Genomic DNA, 20,663 nt, shown 5'->3' on the forward strand with positions numbered 1-20,663 from the left:
TGCTTCGCAAGATGAAAAACATCGCAAGACGAAAAGACTCGTGGAACGAATTATTTTCGTCTTGCGAGGCACCACTGTATAATGAAATAATTTACTTTCCATGTAATGTACAACTCATATTTACAATAGAGTTTGTTTTAGCCAGAGGATCATACGATAGAGTTTTAGAACAAAAGTTAAACTTAAATCTATCCAGTGCTGCTTTTCTATAAAAAAAATGTTTAGGGGGTACTCTTATTTCCCTATTCATATTGAAATACTGCCCCTCAGTGAGGCCAAACTTAAGAGTATGCATACCTCTCGTCTCCCCCAGAAAAAAAAGCACTGAATATGTTATGAAACTATGAGGGTTTAAAATCAATTTATATAAAATTGGTTTGGTATTTGAGTAAAAGGCCACAAGGCAACACAAATATAAGCACAACTCTTTACTCTTAAGGGCACTTAATTCTGTATTTAGCATGTTCTGTTGAAAGTCTCTTACAATCTTAACCCTTTAATATTTTAATAAATAGCTTAATAAAAAGTAGAAGGTTTGTGAAATTAAGTTGGGAAAACCAGTTACAACTCACTTTCTCATAATATTCCCTGCCTCTGTCTTTTGAAAAAAATCTTGGGAACAAACAACAATGAACAAGAAAAAGGTGTTTAAAAAGTGTTCATTTGTCGATTTAACAATCCAAGGTAAAAGAAGAAAAGTCTGGCTATAATACTTGACAAGATAGACATCAACATATATGGAAAACAACAGGTGGAATGATAAGAAAGGTAGTATGATTTACTACTGAAAATATTGCACAACTTCATATTTTTCTTTCTCAGATTTACTTCCTGTAATTAAGAATAGCTGAATTAAAGGAGGGGAACTGGAAAAGGTTTGCAATACAAATGCAAATCAACCCAAGACTGTATACTGCTAGTTACTTTCTTCCAACAGTGCACCATTTATACTTTAACAACTATCCCAATCCAGCAGTCTTTTGCAGGTATGTTGATTCTGATGCAAACACTGAAGTTCACTTACAAGGGCTATTTGGAGTATGCCCGAGTCTGCCTTGTCCAACAAAACAAATAGGGAAAGGCTGCTTGCATAGGTGCTGTGTATACACCACTACACACCATGGGATATGGAAGGCATTTGAATGGAAATAGTCTACAGTGTCTTATACAGCATCTTCCACAGGTTAGTGGATACTTTTGCAATCTGCCAACTAATTCTGTAGAAATTATTTTACATGTAAATGCTCTAGTCTATAGCATTGAGGGAGGAATTCCACATTGTGCTCTTCTGATCTTACCATCAGCCCAAGCATTTCAGCTTGCCAGATGGAAGAAGCCTCCCTCTCCTCCCCTTGCATGCTGTTCTGGGGGGTCTCCTGACACACATCCAGAGCCAATTTCAGGAAGCATGGGGTGAGGAGAGGGGTGAAAGCCCTGTTGCATAAGTCCTTGTGTACAGCTTCAGCTGATGGAATTTGTTAGGTGAATGCTTACAGTCTGCAGTGCTTATACTGTAGACATAGTCTTCAGTGCAGTAGTTGTTTACATACAGTTTCTTCGAATCATGTAGCCAAAACAATCAGAACAGTCCTTGATACGTTGCCTGCATCTCATGCTTTTAAACTAAGACGTTTCAACATATTGGCTTTAAGTCAAAAGTATAAAGGTCACATTAAAGAATGTTTTAAGAGAACAAAACTCCACATCCTAAGTGGATTTTTTTTTACAACTACCCTCTCTGCAAGACTGCATCTATCAAGCACATCACTTTTCTTTTTAGTTTCATAAATGTAAATACTTGGAACAGCCCTTACCAGCTGTAGGATCACTAACTTGATCAGTTTTATGTAATTATTTGCCAAATATGAATTTTGCATATAAAACATAAAATATAGAATATTTAAATATCTGCTGACAGACTGCTATGCCAACCAAAAGAATACCAAAGGTACACTTAATACACAGAGACCGAGACACAGTATGGTCTTGAGAATCTAAGAAGTACAAAAACAAGAGATGCAGTATTTTTTTTATATGATCCAAGATGAAACTTTTTAAAAAGAATGCATCCCCAACAAATTGTGTTTTTGAGATGCAGGGTAATCTTTATCTTGTCTTCATCATGCTCCATTTTAACTTAATAAATGTAAGATCAATTTTAGTATTTAAATTCTGCACTCTGTTTAGAAAGAAAATGATGAAAGGAAACACTAGAAAGGCAAATACTGGTTTGTGTTGGTTTTCTTTTAATATTGTCACATCAAAATGTCTCATATAGAAAAAAGTGCATCTCAAGTTTGCTTACAAGCTAGGAGATCTTCTCAAAGTCCACATAATCCTAACTGCAAACAAAACATAGCACTTTTATAACATGTTATAAATAAACTGGTTTTCAAGCATAGAGCCAGCCCCAAAATAAGAATACACTATTTTAGAAGACCTAAGGCAAAATGGATTCCATTTCCAATGAATAAAAAAACTGTGCAAACAAGCTTGAAACTATTTTTGTGCCAGTGTTATAAAATGTAGCTTTTTTTGTAAATAGAGCATTGACCCAAATACCAGGAACTTGTGAAGCAATCTGAACAAAAAAATTTCTTTAGGACAAAGGATACTCCAGCATCCCTTTCTCCTTTTTAGCGCTCTCTCTCTCTCTCTCTCACACACACACACACACTCACACCCCCCATAGTATTCTTGTCATTCATCTCAAAGAAGCTTGAACAGGAAACTTCCTGGTGTGCTGCATCCACACAATTTAATTTTTAACATATTTTATTATTCACACAGTTCTTCTGTATGGGTGTGCTAACAGGTTTTCTTAAGGAGCAACTATTTGTAAGCACTGGATCAAGGCTTTACATAAAAATAACTTCCTACTTTTTCTATAGTCTATAAATGTGTTTCTTCTTCCTTCCTTCCTTCCCTCCCTCCCTCTGTCTGCTATTCAGGATATTTCTTTATTCTTAAGAAATGAGATTTTATTGTGCATGATATTGTTTCCTAATCCCTGGTTCTTTGGGCAGATGGCAAAGGATCAAACCCCTTTAAAGTGGATGGTTTCCTTGACAGGTCAGAAGAGAAGCTCTGGCTCAGTTAGTCTCGTAGGAGGACAACAGTGCTGCATCAACTGGCTCCATGCAGGAAGGACACGTGAAAGATCTCATCAACCAGTCATCTATACAGTCCAGGTGGTAAATATGCATGCATGGCAGGAATCTGATAGGGTCCCCGTAAACAAAGTCCATCATACAGATCACACATCTAGAAAGGAAAAAAGGAAACAAGATGGAGAGAATCTGAACTCAGCTGAAATATTAGCCTGCCCACCTCTCACCAAAACATAAGAGGAAATGCTTGTTGCTGAAGCACAATAGGGGGCAGGAAGAAGCTCCATTACATGAGGGCAACTCTGCACAGGCAATGCTAGATACAACTCTTGATATTTCCCCCCCTGGTGGTCCAAAGTTTATTGTAACTCTTTTGTAGCTTACTCTGGAATCATTTTCGATGGTAATACCTTAAAGTTGCAAGCTGCTTTGAGCCAAGAAGGAAAGCAAAATATAACTCAAATTTAGTCTAGAAATACCCACAGCATGAGGGTTTTTTTCTTATAAGTGTGTTTGCCTTGTAGTGCCATTACGGAAAGAGCATATCCAATTACTAGGAGCACTGAGCTGTACAGGTGTGAAGGAGACATGTGGAGGGAAACTGCTTGCTGCCTTATGAAGTTTCTTGGTAGCAGAGGGAGGTCTTCCTGGAAACAAACTTACTACTATATTCACTTGATATGACCTTCCCTATAGGCCCACCTTCAAAGATCAGCAGGCAATGTTGGAACTTAATTAGGAGTATCCTTTTGCAACCAGAAAGGGCAACCCAGTTTCTTAATTAATCCATTGTGAATTAGACAAAAATGATGTCATGACTGCTGTGTGGAGGACTGGCTCACAGTATCCACTAGGTTGTCCACCCTCTTCAGTCATTACTCAGCTGTGGCAGCTATGTGCCACCCACCAACACACTTCACCAGGAGCCCCTCAGAAATCAGCATGACAAACCCAACCGGATTAGCGTTACTGGTTTTGGATCCAGATTTTACATAAGAGAGCTGGGGGACCATATAATAGTGTGAGATGGTCCCACAGAAGGCTTCGGTTGCACATTGCTCCAAATTTCCGAGTAGTGTTCAAGAGCAAATATTGCCAGCCTTATTTCACAGTGGGCAAAATGAAGGAGTTGGGTTAAAAAAAATTACTGAAGTCTTGTGCAAGATCTCTGTGGTTAGGCAAGGAAGAAATAAGAGTGATTGTATGTATATGCAGTCTGAGGCAATACTGCAAGTGTTCCTCCTCATCAGGTTACAGCAGCTGATGAAAACAGCTACACTCAAATTCTCTGGGTGGCTAGCTTGTGTGCAGGTTTGGGGTAAACAGAAATAGGAGTCCGGAATTACAGGTCACCTATTGAAACAGCATTTCATATTTAAGAAATCACTCATCCCAAAAATGCACTAACAAGCATCTACGGCATTAGTGGCTGCAGATGTATAATACTTACATGATTTTTTATGGTGGTGAAAATCCAGTTTATAAAGTGAGGGGAGTAATGGGCTGGGATTGTTTTGACAATGTCACATGGAATGCATGAAAAAATTTGCATGCATGAGCAGCACTAATTCCACAATAAATTACTGTCTGGAAGCAGCCTATGTCAAAAGGGTTCTGAAGAAGACTGAGAATATGGGTGTTCTCAGTAGTGGCACAACCTTCCCCTGGTAGCATGAACAACTACATCTTTGTGGTTCCTTATCACTGCAAGATAATTCTTATTCAGCAAAGCCTGTGGTGGATTTGCTTAACTTTATCTGATCTATGAGATTTTTCTTCTATCGTATTTTGTGGATTTTTCTGATGTTTTCACATATTACATTATCTAATTTCTTCTTTGCAACAATTATTCTGATGAGAAGCAATTTACACATTGATGAAAACTGATAAGTAATTGCTTTTAGTGCAGCTATTTCATGTATTTACATAAGTGATAATAAAAAAAATCCTTCCAGTAGCACCTTAAAGACCAACTAAGTTAGTTCTTGGTATGAGCTTTCGTATGCATGCACACTTCTTCAGATACACACTTCTTCAGATACAGTGTGTATCTGAAGAAGTGTGCATGCACACGAAAGCTCATACCAAGAACTAACTTACAGTGGTGCCTCGCAAGACGAAATTAATTCGTTCCGCAAGTTTTTTCTTCTTGCGAGTTTTTCGTCTTGCGAAGCACGGTTTCCCATAGGAATGCATTGAAAATCAATTAATGCGTTCCTAGGGAAACCGCCTTCAGACCAGGTCCGGGTGGACAGTCCGTCCCCCGACCTCTTCTGAAGGCTGGGGGGGGGAAGAAGGAGTTCCCCGCAGGGCTCTCCAAGCTGCGGATAGCAGCCTGCTGCCCCGCACGAGGGGCGCTCTTTAGCAGAGCGCCCTTCGCGCGGGGCAGACACCTGCAGCTTGGGGAGCCCTGCAGGACTTCCCCGCAGGGCTCTCCAAGCTGCCGATAGCAGCCTGCTGCGCCTATCCGCAGCTTGGAGAGCCCTGCGGGGAAGTCCTGCAGGGCTCCCCAAGCTGCAGGTGTCTGCCCCGCGCGAAGGGCGCTCTGCTAAAGAGCGCCCCTCGTGCGGGGCAGCAGGCTGCTATCCGCAGCTTGGAGAGCCCTGCGGGGAACTCCTGCAGGGCTCCCCAAGCTGCGAATGTCTGCCCCGCGCGAGGGGAGCTCTGCTTAAGAGCGCCCCTTGCGCGGGGCAGCATGCTGCTATCCGCAGCCTAGGCAGCCCTCCGGGAACTCTTCTGAAGGCTGGCGGGGGAGAAGGGCTTTTCTTCCCACCGCCAGCCTTCAGAACAGCCTTCTGAATGTTGGCGGTGGGGAGCCCACCGCAAATCTTCAAAACAGGTCCGGGAACAGAGGAGAAGTGCTGCGCGCCTTCCCCTCTGTTCCCGGACCTGTCCTGAAGGCTTGCGGTGGGAGGAGGGCTTTCCTCCCCACCGCCAACATTCAGAATGCTGTTCTGAATGTTGGCGGTGGGGAGGAAAAACCCTCCTCCCACCGCAAGCCCCGGGAACAGAGGAGAAGCGCTGCGCGCCTTCTCCTCTGTTCCCGGACCTCCCACCACAAGCCTTCAGGACAGGTCTGGGAACAGAGGAGAAGGTGCGCTGCGTTTCCCCGCTGTCCCAGGAGATTTCCCTATGGGCTTTCGTCTTGCAAAGCAAGCCCATAGGGAAATTCGTCTTGCGAAGCCTCTAAAAATCGGAAAACCCTTTCGTCTTGCGGGTTTTTCGTTTAGCGAGGCATTCGTCTTGCGGGGTACCACTGTAGTTGGTCTTTAAGGTGCTACTGGAAGGAATTTTTTTATTTTGACTATGGCAGACCAACACGGCTACCTATCTGTAACTGTTACATAAGTGATGTTACCACAAAAAAATGGCACTTACTCTCTGATCTTTTTCTCAGAACCATCTCTTCCTGGATCATAGACTCCTTTCGGCAGGTGCTGTATAAGGCCTATTCGTTGCGCTATCCTAATTTGTTCCTCTTCTGTAAGCTGGGTTGCTAGGCGGGTCTGGCTGGGAGTTGGATGGTAAACTGGAACTGGAACCTGTTCCTAAAATTAAAAGAAAGAAAATAAAAGCAAATGCATTTGCTTTGTCAGTTTTAAAGTAATGATAGAAATGGACTTTACAGTATATGGAAATTTAAACCTCTTTCTTTCTGGGAGGAAATGTGTGTAACACTTCATTCTCCTTTTTAGTCTTATAAGCCATAAAATGGGGCAAACTGCAGTGCCATCATTGCTGGGAAGCTGGCATGGATCTATTTTAGGATGTTCTCTGTACAGACAATTTGACTTTTGTTTCCATTAGTTGCCTATGGATTAGTTAAAACAAATGCATAAGTATGACATGAGAATTGGAAAATTATGCTTGCAGGCTGGCTAATTGATAAACATATGGCCTGCCAATACAGAGAAAATTTTATATTTTAACTATTACTTGACACCAATCTCATCATCTGCTTAAAATAAACAGTAACTTGATGTTGTAAGTTAGCTTCATAGAAATGAAATGTAACAGACCACTCAAACATCTGCAATATTGAAGGTTTTTGAATACCCTTGTGCCCAGACAATACAACTAGTTCTATTTAAATGGAAAAAACACCACACACACACACACACACACACACACACATTTTAAAAGTTTAAGTGAAAGTCTCTATAAAATCTCCAGGCACATTTATTGTAGCAATATCTCAAATACATACTCCTTTTTGTGTGGTGTTAGTGCAGCTACATCACCTGTAAGTTTCCTGGCTAAGGTGTGCCATCTCAACAATCACAGGTACAGGGTCATTTGCACAACCACATCACTGTAGTTTCAGTGTTGAGACACAACCGTGTTGCCACAAAGCAACAGAAGAGCTGCACGTGGGCAAGGATAAAATGCACCTCTGTGCAATTATGATTTTTAGCTGACTCACTGTGGGCTGCATTTTTTGTTTTCTTCCATCCATATCCAGTATGTATGCACACTGTGAATAATCACATAATCTATCTGAACACACTGCATTAGCACACATATAACACTCAGCATCTTCTATACCGAACAGCCACCTCCTCAGAACAGTTCCTGTAAAAGGCTTCCCTTTGATTCACCACTCTTCCCACATTTATGCTGTATGTAAATGGCAGGTTACCATGCAGTGATTTTTTAAAGACCAATTACTAATGGAAGGGATTCCTAGTTTCACTTAATCCCCGACGCCCTCCCCCAAAGCTATGAACAAATGGATACATGAGAGCTGCCAGATGGACATCTGTTAATCTTCAGCAGAAGGCGCTTACGGACTGTAAAATGGAGACTTCCCCATTCCACTTTTCTTTGTGCCCTTCATTTATCATCCAGAAGCCCTTTTTTATCTTTGGACAATTAGTGTATGTTATTTCACAGGGGTGTAACTACTGAGTATCTTCCATCCCTTTTTGCAAATAAGAAACCAAATTAAAGAACAGCAATATTCAGTAATAAAGGTCAAACTGGATGCAATGGGGGCAGGTCTGCGCATTTTGCAGCATGTCAGCCACATTTGCATGTCACACACTAAGCCAAACCATGGCTTGGTGCAAACATGCTGGCTTGCGAGGAGTAGATTTTGCTCCTCCCTGGTCTTTTTAGGTGATAGATGGGTGGCAGCCAAGCCAAGGTTTGGCTCAGCAGGTTGTATAGACCCACAACTGTGATAAGAGCTCTCCTCCTTAACCATGTTTTTGGGGTTACAGGTTGTGGTTAAGGGGAGACCTTATCTACAATCCTGGATGCAATGGCATTAAATGGCAAATGTGGATTCTATGTAAGAAGTTACATGGGGGGAGGGAGCAAGTATAAAGTAACACATAAGGTAAAAAAAAAAAGGACCACTTCACAATTATGCTAATTGGCAACTGACTAGGAAAGAGATATTGGGCTTAGGGGAACTAGATCAGTGAAAATGCTAACCCAGTGTGCAGCAGCTATGAAAATTAGAATCCCATGAAAGAAAGGGATTGAAAATAAAATTGCTTATATCATAATACTACCATTATACAAATACTATGTTCAAGTTCTGCTTGCCATACCTAAAAAAAGGATATCATTGACCTGAAAAAAATGCTAAATTGAGAACCAAAATGTTTTGGGGGCTGGAGAGGAAAGGTTATGTTAAACGTGTTGCTTTAGTGGGGAAGGTGAGTAAAGGGTGCGGGAAGAGAAATGATAGAGGTATATGCAATTATGTGTGGTATGGGGGAAAGTTGATAAAGAGCAAACTTCATAGCATGCATAGTTAACGTTAGGTTTCCTAGTGTTAAGAAAGAGGTTAAATTATGAAAAATAATAAAGACTCTTCAAGCGGCTAGTTCAGCCATCCACAGCCAGGTGCTCTCCTGGATTTTTGGACTACAATTCCCATCAGCCCCAGCCAGCATAACCATTAATAATGATATTATAACGCTTTGAAAATAGGTCAGTGGTAGCTGGGAAACTACTAATCCTTGGATAAAGATAATCTGAAGATTACTTTATTCAGTTTAATAAATTGATACAATGTTCAACATGATTTATATAAAAAAATCAGAAAATATTCTAATTGCTGTTCAAGTGTGTTGTCTGACCAACCAATATTGTGCTGTGACACTAATACTAGTTAAAAATAGGTATACTGATTGTCAGACTGTTACAAATCATAGCACTGACTTTGGTGTGCTCAAAATTTGTTGGCTCAAGGAGACCATTCTAGGCTGGATTGTGGCCCATTGAGCTGCTTCAGATATTTAGAATTGGCGCTTCTAGACCACAACAGAGAAGAGAATTCTGTTTTTTACTCCTGTAAGACATATGAGCTTGAACCCTTGTATGCAGTAACTAAAATTGAAAGAAAGTATATGCTATCAAAACACAAAAGCATAGTCAAGAAGACAGAAAGAGCCTAATCTTGACACCTGGAAACAAACTAGAAGGGAGTTTGCCCTGAAACATACCACTCTTGGGCTCTGTTGTGGAGACTAGGTATGTAGCAGAGCAAGGCAGGATAGGGATATAGCTAAAAAACAAACAAAAACTGTATAGTGAACTTTATAAAAATTGAAGGGTAGTCATTTTTCTTACCCCCACCATTAAAAACATCTATCATGATTACAAAAACATTTTCCTGGGCATATTGATGTACAATATTATACTAAAGAAAACCCAAATACCAATCTTGATTTTTTAAAAGATAGATTGTTTTACCTTCTTTTGTTTACCCAAACCTAGTTCCTTAGGGTGGCTGTTGTCTACTATAAATAAAAGACTGCAATTTGAGAGCTTTTTTTCTACAATTTTCATAACTGTGAGCATAACCCTAACCACCTAATGTTGATGGTTGAATAGAGGCCTGGGGAGGCCCAGACCACTGCTGGCTTTTGAGGCCCCTAGCCACAATAAATGCAGCCACAAAAAAAGATTGCTTAGAACATGATCTTTAAAGAATGGCAAACCACAGCAATAAACAAGCAGATGAAGTGTGAGGGAACAGGAGAATCTGTTCTCAACAAAGGTGGTACCTAACAAATGTGTTTAGAAGGTTCCAAGGAAAGGGCCCCCTTTGGCTGCCACCTGACTGACCTCAGGGGGCTGGGGTCCACAAGAGGACCCTCAGACTGAGTTCGCCTATAAATCAGATATACCAGCTTCACAGATTACTTTGAGGGCTCTGCTTTGAACTCTAATCTTACTGCATTTTCCTGTAAATTATCAGTTATAACTTACAACATTATATGTGACTAAAGTTATTTTATTAAATAGCTTTCATCCTGCACCTTCCAATCATAACAGTCCCCAGAGCAGTTTACAATCCTCTAAAAATCCATAAACCAATAAAACATAAATTGGAATGCAATAAACAGCATTCAGCTACAGCATTGGCTAAAAAAGCAACAAAACTCAGAAAAAAGCAGGAAGACATCAACCTACATAAGCTGCTGTGTTCAAACAGCATTACCTTCTTTACCTTCTGCCCCATATTTATTTATAAAATATTATATACCACTATATACTAAATATTATATACCAGTTAGTTTCTGCTAAGTGATCGTGGGAACCAAGTACTGCAGGTGCCACTACTGAAAATACCTGACCATGCATAACTTCCCTAACCCACAAAGCAAAGGGATGTGCAAGAGGACGTCTGTTGATCTCAAATGTGTGGCTGGATTCACACAGGGTCCTGCACTAAACCACCAAGCCACAAATAAATTTCTATGTAGATAGTTATCTGTCTCTGTGTTATTTACATAATTGTGATTCTTTCCATTTCTTGAGACTATATACTTTTTTTCTCTTCCTAGAAACTAAACTCATAGCTAATCTTTAAAAGGTAAAAAATAATAAAATCTATTTTGTTTGTATTGCTGACTGCTGAATGCATTTGTTGTTGTTTAGTCGTGTCTGACTCTTCGTGACCCCATGGACCAGAGCACGCCAGGCACTCCTGTCTTCCGCAGCTTGGTCAAACTCATGTTCGTAGCTTCGAGAACACTGTCCAACCATCTCGTCCTCTGTCCTCCTCTTCTCCTCGTGCCCTCAATCTTTCCGAACATACAACTACAATAAACTTCATTAAATTTCTGCATTAAAAAAATATAAATTACTCCAAGACAATGGGGCTGGAATCTGACTATTCATACATCCAATGAAGATTCTGGAAACTGGCAAAAAAGAATTAAGTGAAGAGCAAGAAATAATAATTATTTTAATGAAGCATAAAGCTCCTTGTTACATGCAACTGATTTCTGCACTTCAATTATTGCACAGCATGCTCCCTCATTCCAGGATAATGTCTTAGGGTACAGTTCAGCCTGATGAGTTTAGTGGCTCATCAGTGCTGCTCTTCACTTGGCTCCTGTCCCTACCAGGTGTGATAAATTTCATTTTATCTGGCAAAAGTCCCATATTCAGCCTCATTGGAAAAGTACATGCAGCAGTATAGTTCAGATCCAAATCTCCAAGGTGCTTCACATGGACAACCCCAGCTTGTACCTCTTTAATGAGGTACAAGCTTTGTGAGAATAAAAAATTCAGGAAACAGAGTGCAAACAGCGATAAGATTCACAGGATGTGGTGTGGAGTATCAGAAGCAGTTGCATAAACAGAAGTGCTGGTCTGAATGCATCCTTAGAAAGTTGTTTTGTTTTGAAGTGGAAGAAGGGAAGGGTCTACATAAAATTCATTGTTATCAGAAGCTACTCCTGAAAATCCAATAAGTCACGAGTTACACACTAGAAAAAAATGTTAATTTTAAGCACTGCAAATTGAGAAAGTGCTGTGTTTGCCGAGGACAGCAGAAAGGTTGCACAGCCTGGTCTGGAAGTCAAAGGCATTTGTCTTGAGAAAGCTGCAAAAATAACTCATTTCCAAGGGGCAATGAACAATACTACAACAATGGATGTGGCCCCTGCTTAATCCCTGCTTCCTTCCAAATCCCAGCAGCCTTTCTATGGAAATCTATTCATGCTTCCACCTGCCTTGCATATTAACTGTAGATTTATAGAGATTGCTTCTTGGACTGAAGAAACCATTCCTGTTAACAGCAGCCTTGCCTGGGCAATACAAAATATTGTGCAAAGCAGCCAAGTTAAACACTGCCTGGCAGGACTGGCTTTACCACGAAGCCAATGGGATAGAGTGGCATCATTTTACCCTGTAGACGGGAGAAAGTATTTCCTTCCTTAATAGTTTATTTACTACTGCTGTTTGCTTGCTCCTCTCCTCCACCCCACCCCCCCAACTCTTCCATCAGCCAGTGCTTATGTCACTTCAGGCAGGAGAGGACAAGCCAAATCAAACAGCCGAAGTAGCACATGAATCAGGCCACAGGCTGTTTCTCTATATTTGTGACATGGTAACTATGAGAAATGGAACCAGTAGCTCATTCCACATTGGAAGCTACTTCAGTGAAGAGTGAGGGTTATGCCGACATTGCTAAAATTGGCTAAGAAAGTTGCCTCACATAAACAGCTTCCTAAGTAGAATGGCACCCAGACTATTCCAGTGTTTTGATGCTACCACGCTGCAGAAGTATGTATGCAACAAGAAGCAGGAACGGAACCACTACAGTTCCCTTGCATGCAATATATTAGAGGGGCGTTACATCCTTGACTGTTTAGATTTAATCATCGTCTTTCACTTTTACAGAACTATATCTGAAACCTCAGATACAAATACAACTCTCTTACTAAGCATAAAATCTACCTTCCAAGTATCATAACATGGGACAAGAGTGGCCAACCTATGAACATTCAGGTGTTGTTGGGCAGTAATTCCCATCATTGCTGATCAGTGGTTGGGCTAATGGGAGTTGAAGTCTAACAACATCTGAAGGATCACAGAGTTAGCCAACCTTGATTCAGGGACTCTAGAACAAATTGGCTTGGAAAAACCCAATAACTGTGCTTTGATGGTGTCAAAAGCTGCTGAGAGGTCAAGGAGAATTAACATCGCTACATTTCCCTGTCTCTCTCAATAGATGTCTTCATACAGGGTGATCAAAGCAGTTCCTGTGCCAAAACCGGACCTAAGCCCATTTGAAATGGATCTAGAATGCTGATTTCTAGAAAGCCTGGATCTTTCCAAGAAAGCCTGGATTTGATCCATGATTCCACCCCCTTCTTAACAGTATGCATTTTTTAAAAACTGGCTTGATGATCAGACTACTTTCAGAACAGAAAAGTACATTATTTCAACATTCCTGCAAAGTTGCTCTACAACCAACAGTTTATCAGCTTCTTTGGATGATACTGGGGATGCACAAACAGAATCAATATATACAAACCGCACAAATTTAAAGTAAAGAATCAATGAAATGAACAAATCCCTCCCTTACATCCCTTCAGATCGGAGTTGGCAGGAATTCCTTGCTTTTGGAGATTGCAATCAGGGAAATAGCATATAATATCTATGTACAGTATCTCCCCACGACAGTTGATAGTTTAGAAATGTTGCCATTTGAGTTTCCTACAAATTCACTTTAATGTGAAAATTGTTTCTGTTTGTGGAGCATATATACGATCCCTAGGATTTTTACAGACTGAGCATCTCCATGCTGGTTGGCCATATGTCTCATACTCATTTAACCTTAATCAACAGATGGGCATTTCTGGCAGATTAATGCCTAGCTGCATAAATAGGGAACCATGTGTGAGGGATCACATTTGGAGAGAGGCCATAGCTTAAATCATAGAGCACATACCTTGGAAGCAGAAGCTCCCAGGATCAATCTGTCATAGCCAACTGAAATATTCAGGTAGAAAGATCTTTGCCTGAGACCCTAGAAAGTTGCAGTCAGAGTAGGCAGTACTGGCTCACTAGATAAATATTCTGACTTGGAATCAGGCAACATCCATGCACAATTCACTCTCAGCACCAACCTAGTCCAAATATTTCCATCCTTGTTCTTGGGACTATTTTATTTTATACACTGTAGGAGTTACCATCTGATATGTGTGCCTGTGGAAAATTCTGCTGTTTCTTATTTAAACCAGATCACTCAACTTCTGTCCAAGATGGAGGTGAAAGTTACTTAAGTGTTGTGTGTGTAAGACCAAACCTCCTAGTTCTTCCCTTTTAAAACTGGCAAGATATCTTGGTGGGGCTTTTTTGGCTGCAACACTACTATTGTTTAGCATTATGTGCACAAACTGGAATAAGCCTTAGGCTTGTATAATCTCTCATCTCTCTCTGGCCATGGCAACAAGATCTGGAGCTGACACTTCTACTGTTAAAATAACCAGAGCCCCCTACTTGGAGGGACTCAGCAACAGCAACTAAGACACCATCATTCTGTGAGGATCAATGACCAAACAAGACAATTAAATGGTGTTGTATGGCGCTACACAAAATGGACCCCATTTACCCTGAAACATTGCATATTGAGTTCTAGTTCTCTAGAAACAGAGTAAAGTAGATACAAAAAAACCCCCACACCTTGCTTGATTAAAGCAATGACCTTGTTAATTGGTAAGGCTCCAAAGTGGACTGTCCAGATGTAAAAGAGGGAAGGGTTTCTGCACCTTTAGCAGCAGTCATGCAAGTTACGCCTGCTGAAATTCCCTTTTCTGCACAACCAAGGTGCCCTAGTTTATCCCCTAATCCAAAGGGGATGTAAAATGTTTCTCTCAAATTACAATAACAATTTCCCTCAGGGATGAGGGAAGTAGACACTCCAATTTTACCATACAGCTTACAAAAATTGGTTTTTTGTTTTGCTTATTGCAACAGCTGAACAGCAACCAAAAAGCACTTTGTATGTTGAATAAAATGTGTTTACACTAATGTATCTAATATGGGAAGCATGTACAGTGGTACCTCGGGTTATATATGCTTCAGGTTACATACGCTTCAGGTTACAGACTCTGCTAACCCAGAAATGGTGCTTCAGGATGAGAACAGAAATTGTGCTTTGGCAGCGCAGTGGCACCATTAGCTAAAGTGCTGCTTCAGGTTAAGAACAGTTTCAGGTTAAGAGCAGACCTCCAAAATGAATTAAGTTCTTAACCCGAGGTACCCCTGTACTATATTCCTTTTTGTGATAACCCAAAGCTTATCCCTGCTGTGACTGTGCATTTTCAGTTTCTAGGGCACAAGTCCAAGACTGATCTCATTCAGAGCTCAACCACTTCTAATACAGAATATATGTTTGCACTAAGGACACATGCAAGAAAGAAGTATATTCACTCAGGTGGTTGATAATCCTTTTTTTAAAAATACTTCCAAACAACTGGTTATTGGTTTTTTTTTTTTTAAAGAAGCTGTGCCTGGAGACAGATAATCAGGTTGTGTATCCATTGCAGTGACCAAAGGAGGAATGACTGATGAGAGGGCAGCAGAAAGAAGGAAAACCATTGTACACCTGCATCAGCACAACCAGACACCTTCATCTGCCCCAGCTGCAACAAAACATGTCTCTACAGCCAAAACAGGTGCTGTGTAACTCTCCAATGGTTTGACTTCACCCCCAAAGGGACATTCTTCCATTGTCTGCCGAGACAGAGAGATACCAACTCTAAAAACACAGATTGTCTATGTTCAAGAAAATATTTTCTTAGCTGCTAGGATGGTTAATAACATGAACTGTGAAATTCCTGGTTCAAATATAAGACCAGTCTACCTTTCACTGCTGTTGTAAGGAATATCAGGTCAATGTATGGGAACTGTTTTGTGTATTTATAGGGCAAAGCAATATGCTGTATGCAAAGGGTTAAGTATCTAGCTATATTAGCATATAACCAACATACTGTAAACTGGGTGGATTAGGACTTTTTTCAGGTTCTAAATAGAGCATTTCACTCCAAACTTTAGGTTTTGATCAAACACCAGTACTGATGACATTTCTGATGGGAGAATGGCTACCGCAGCCTCTGATCTCCCACTGGTTTGAAAGCCGACTGTTTTGAGTTCAGAAAGTAAGACTCAATTGCAAGCTAGCAAAAAACATAACAAAACCATTTCCTCCAAAATACAAATACATTATATTGCTAAATTTGAGAAAGGTTTATTTATACACACAATGTTCCTTTAATATCAAGCATGCTAGATTTTTAGTTTGCTGTAGATTGGTTAAAGAAGGTGCTTTTTATATGAACACTCCTATATTTTGATAGTGTTCAGCACAACTGAGATCAAATTATGATCACTACTTTTCCTAACAAGTAAACCAAAATTATCATGAGAATATTTTAATGCTAGCCAGTATCTCTCTAGCTGTACCACCTGAGGAACAACATAAATGCAGCCTGACATCCTTCACAGTGCATTTAAATACACTTAACCAGATTCTGTATTTTAGTAAAGTACCATAGAAATTAAGCTATTGAAACTGAGTTTTGGAGGATGATTGTTTAAGAAAAAATAATTATCTTCAAAGCTGTTGGACAAGATGCACGTAAGAAAGACACTGCAGTTCTAAAATCACAACCCAAGTCTCCTGACTCCTAGTCCACTGCCTTATTGCCTGAATTACTCATTTTAGGCTGCTGTAATACTGCACTATGAATATATCATTGCCAAAGCACTAACTGGAATTTTATCTAAAGGAAGCATAAAACAACTGAAAAAGCTGATTGTTCATTCTGGTCCAGAATCTAGCTAATGCTGGGTGTTCCTGGTTAGATCCTCAGGGTATTATGTAATGTTTCCCATAGATCAGTTAGAAAAATGCAGGCATCTCAGAAATCGGCCACCAACGGAGCCCTGCAGAATAATCTTATCATTTCTCTTACAATCATGAGGGCAGAAGGGAATAAAAACTAAATAAATAAAACCAACCTCTACAATACTGCAGAATCACCCATGTGTTAGACCACAGATCAACACACACAAGACCACCATACCTATGAACCACAGGCTTGTGATTTTCATTTATTAATTGCAGTACGTAATGTCAATAAATCTTGGCTGTGAGTCCTGGAAGATCTGCTCCTTTACGGGCCTGGGAAAGCAGGGTCCTGACTGACTCCACTTACAAAGGCTGATGCTACTGGAGAGACAAATACTGGCTGTCTTAGTGGAGACCAAGGTCATCAAGCCTGAGCCACTATTGGCAGTAACAGCAGAAATATATATGCTGTATGTTTAAGATATTTTATTCTCTTGCCAGCTATGCTGTTTCAAATGTGCAGTTTATTGAACTTCCTTTAGTAATGTTTTCTTTTGTTATGTTTAAATTTTTTTTGTTAACTTTGCTGTGTTAAATGTGCATACTGTACATGGCCTCCTTTTTATTATTTTGAAACTTATAAAGAAATGTGATAAAGAAATGAAATGAAAAATAAAATAAATAAAAAAGCACTCTTACTCTTTTTTTTTAAAAAAAAACACCCACCAAGAGTTACTTCCTGTATTATTTTTCACATATGGGATGACTGTCAAATGTCAGTTCTGTGACTCTTGTATATACACATACATAGATTCAGAAAGTCTCAAAAGAATTCCAGTGTTATCGAGTTCACGAATCAGTGACTTGTACTAATTAAAAAATGGCGATATGGAAGTAACTTGAGCAAGTCATCTCATACCTGCAATAAAACATGAAAGAAACTCTATGTGACATCAGCTTGGAGGCAGAAGATGCAAAGTGTTACGCCAGTTTCAAGACAAAGTATTGGACACAATTTAAACAGACCACCACAATACAATATGAAATTGCATTACAGACAATTACCGTACTAAAAACCTCACACTCATTAATACCCAGAAGTAAGACAATATACCAATATTGCTATGCTGGCTACTCAGCCTAGCACAGATGTGGTGCTGGTGCCCTACAACCATAGCTTGCATATTAAGAATCAGCCTTAGGAATATTCACAATCTATCTCTTCCCAGTGTGAAATGCTGCCCTTCCCTCCATGGTTTGCACCTCTGATCAGAGAAATGCAAGGGGAAGTTTTGTTCACAAAGGTGTAACTTTTGCTCATGTTTTTCTAAACAACATAGCATCCTGCACCACAGAGTACATGGTGCTGTTTAAATTTCTTTGTATACATATAGGGGCTTGTTGGCTTGGGACTACTTGTTAAGATTAGTCAATGTCCTAGTGTGTACAAAAAGAGCTCTATATCTTGGCAATGAAAGCTAGATAGTATATTTCAAACAATGCTGTTATGTTATGGCTGCTAGAGAACGAGTATAATGGGGCTATTAAACCCCAAACCAAAAACCAGTTCATCTTATACAAATTTATGTGTTAATTATTTATAAGATTTTTACCCTGCCCTTTCTTCCTTAGGAGCACAGGGCAACTTACACTAATAAGCAGCAAAATAACTAATCATACCATAGGGTGCTCAACACTGGCTCTATTGTCAATTGCAGCTCCCCCATTTAGCAGGCACTGCGTATTACTTCAAATTGCAGTAAGCCAGCCCTATTCATTTATCTGAGTGAGACCCTGGACTTCTTCCCCAAAATCGTTCCCTGATGGCACAACTGTCTGAATTGTGGTTCCACTTATCCCACAGTTAGTCCTATTAGTTCCAACATGACTCTGGAAGACGTAGTTTGGTGACTACAGTCTTAGTCAACTATCTTGTTGCAGGCATTTTGGCACAGTATCAATCCTGCAATTTGGCAGCTTGTCATTTTAGATATCTTAGCTTAAATAGAGGAGTGACTGAGAATAGCTGTTCTGTATTAAACTACAAGGAGAATGTAGTTAGCCAGAATACAGTTGTGCTACCAAAGTTGGAGTTCAGCCAATACATCTTGTTGAAACATAATGAGATTTTTGAAGTACAGTCAAACAACAGTATCACTTCTGCTGTAAATTCATTGTCCCTATATAAGAGATTACGATAGAATAGCTGAGTAGATTACAGTTTCTTACAGCAATTCAGCATCAAAGTGGATTAATAAACTCTACCTGGAACAGCCATACAAAATAAAATCATTAATAACCTTTGTTTTCCCCTCATTTTACCATGGGTATGTTGGGACACCAGAGCTTTAAAGCAGGCTATCACCCTATTAAAGAAAATAAATACTGGAACTGTTTTCAAATTGAAGGGCAGCATTTAAATTCATAAACTCAATTAAACATGTTAGAGGAAAGGACCAGGATGCTAAATTCTCTTAAAAAAACAACTGCTACTCTAAACTCTACAGTTTTCTTAGTCCTTGAGCTATGCTGACACTATGATAAACAGGGATGAGCATGACACTAAGTAAGTTTTCTGAAGCACTCAAGCACCTCTGAATGTGAGTGATGACCCAGACAATGAAATCTGAAGAGCCCACAAACCAAATTAGGTTTGTAAGACATTTGGTTTAGCTCATTTATAAAATAATACTGGAATGGCAATCATATGACATAGTTTTTATGCTCCAAGAGTCCTCAGGGACTGAATGCAGATACAGGCAGTGTGCAAACCTGGCACATGGCATGTCTCTCTGCATGCATGGAGGTCACTGCATTCTGTCTTCCATGCACAAATACAGCTGGAGTGTGCTCTCCATAGCTAGAGACTCGGAATTAAGCATTTTCTGCTGTATCTTCCCTAGAATAGAATTACATTTTTGATCAGTATAAATCATTTGCTGTGAAAGCAGACACAAGTTCTATAAGTGATAAAGCAAAACTGAGCATCGTAAAAGCACAATGTGACTTAAGCATTTTGAAAACACAGCAAAGCTCCCACTCCCCCACCCAAGCCCAACCCTTTCTAGCACTCCACTATTTACCAAAGTCTGTTGCTGTGGAAACAAATCTACTGTAATAAATGACAGTTTTGAGAAGAGAAGGAAACACAGCCGAGTCCCATGACAGAAATGAATGACGTTATTGTAACCATCGATGTCTCGTGAGTTTATCACCCGCTTACATACATCAAAACAGATGCAAACACCCTCTAAATAATCTTTCACCAACATATGAAGACCTGATGACACACTTACTGTAAACTGCCCAGAGATGCTTAATTATTGGTGAGTATATAAATAGGGATGTGGGTGGCGCTGTGGGTTAAACCACAGAGCCTAGGACTTGCCGATCAGAAGGCCAGCAGTTCGAATCCCCATGACGGGGTGAGCTCCCATTGCTTGGTGCCTGCTCCTGCCAACCTAGCAGTTCAAAAGCACGTCAAAGTGCAAGTAGATAAATAGGTACTGCTCCAGTGGGAAGGTAAACTGCGTTTCCGGGCGCTGCTCTGGTTCTCCAGAAGTGGCTTAGTCATGCTGGCCACATGACCCAGAAGCTGTACACCGGCTCCCTCGGCCAATAAAGCAAGATGAGCGCTGCAACCCCAGAGTCGGCCACGACTCGACCTAATGGTCAGGGGTCCCTTTACCTTTATATAAATATTATAAAATACAATTTCAAATATTAGTATTTTTACCTTTCAGGATCATACTCCAAAAGTAATGTCCTTTTGCAGCACATGGTTACTGGAAAGCTTGTCTTTACTGCCAATGTCATACCACACAGTGAAAGTGTGAGAACAGTCAAAAGAGCTGACTTGCAGCTAAGGGAGGAGTGGAACCCTGAAGGAACTGAAAATCCCTCTTCCTATGAAGAAGCCAGAAAGAGCTTGCCCACTTCTATCT

The 20,663-nt window shown here is 40.2% G+C and overlaps 1 protein-coding gene across 2 annotated transcripts in view; it reads right to left on the minus strand.

Annotated features, from left to right (window-relative positions):
- Nucleotides 1-643: 643 nt before the first annotated feature.
- Nucleotides 644-20,663, minus strand: part of RNF11 (ring finger protein 11) — a 29,863-nt gene continuing 9,843 nt past the window's right edge. For both annotated transcript variants that reach the window (XM_082226812.1, XM_082226811.1), the window contains exons 2-3: nt 6,489-6,658; nt 644-3,264 (exon numbers count right to left, since the gene is read on the minus strand). In XM_082226812.1, coding sequence (XP_082082938.1) covers nt 3,093-3,264; nt 6,489-6,658 — 342 coding nt within the window. In that variant the 3' untranslated portion in view covers nt 644-3,092. The remainder of the gene's footprint in view (nt 3,265-6,488; nt 6,659-20,663) is intronic.

The sequence above is a fragment of the Podarcis vaucheri genome (genome assembly GCF_965113315.1).
Source record: "Podarcis vaucheri genome assembly, chromosome: 6".
In the NCBI taxonomy this organism is placed as follows: Eukaryota; Metazoa; Chordata; class Lepidosauria; order Squamata; family Lacertidae; genus Podarcis; species Podarcis vaucheri.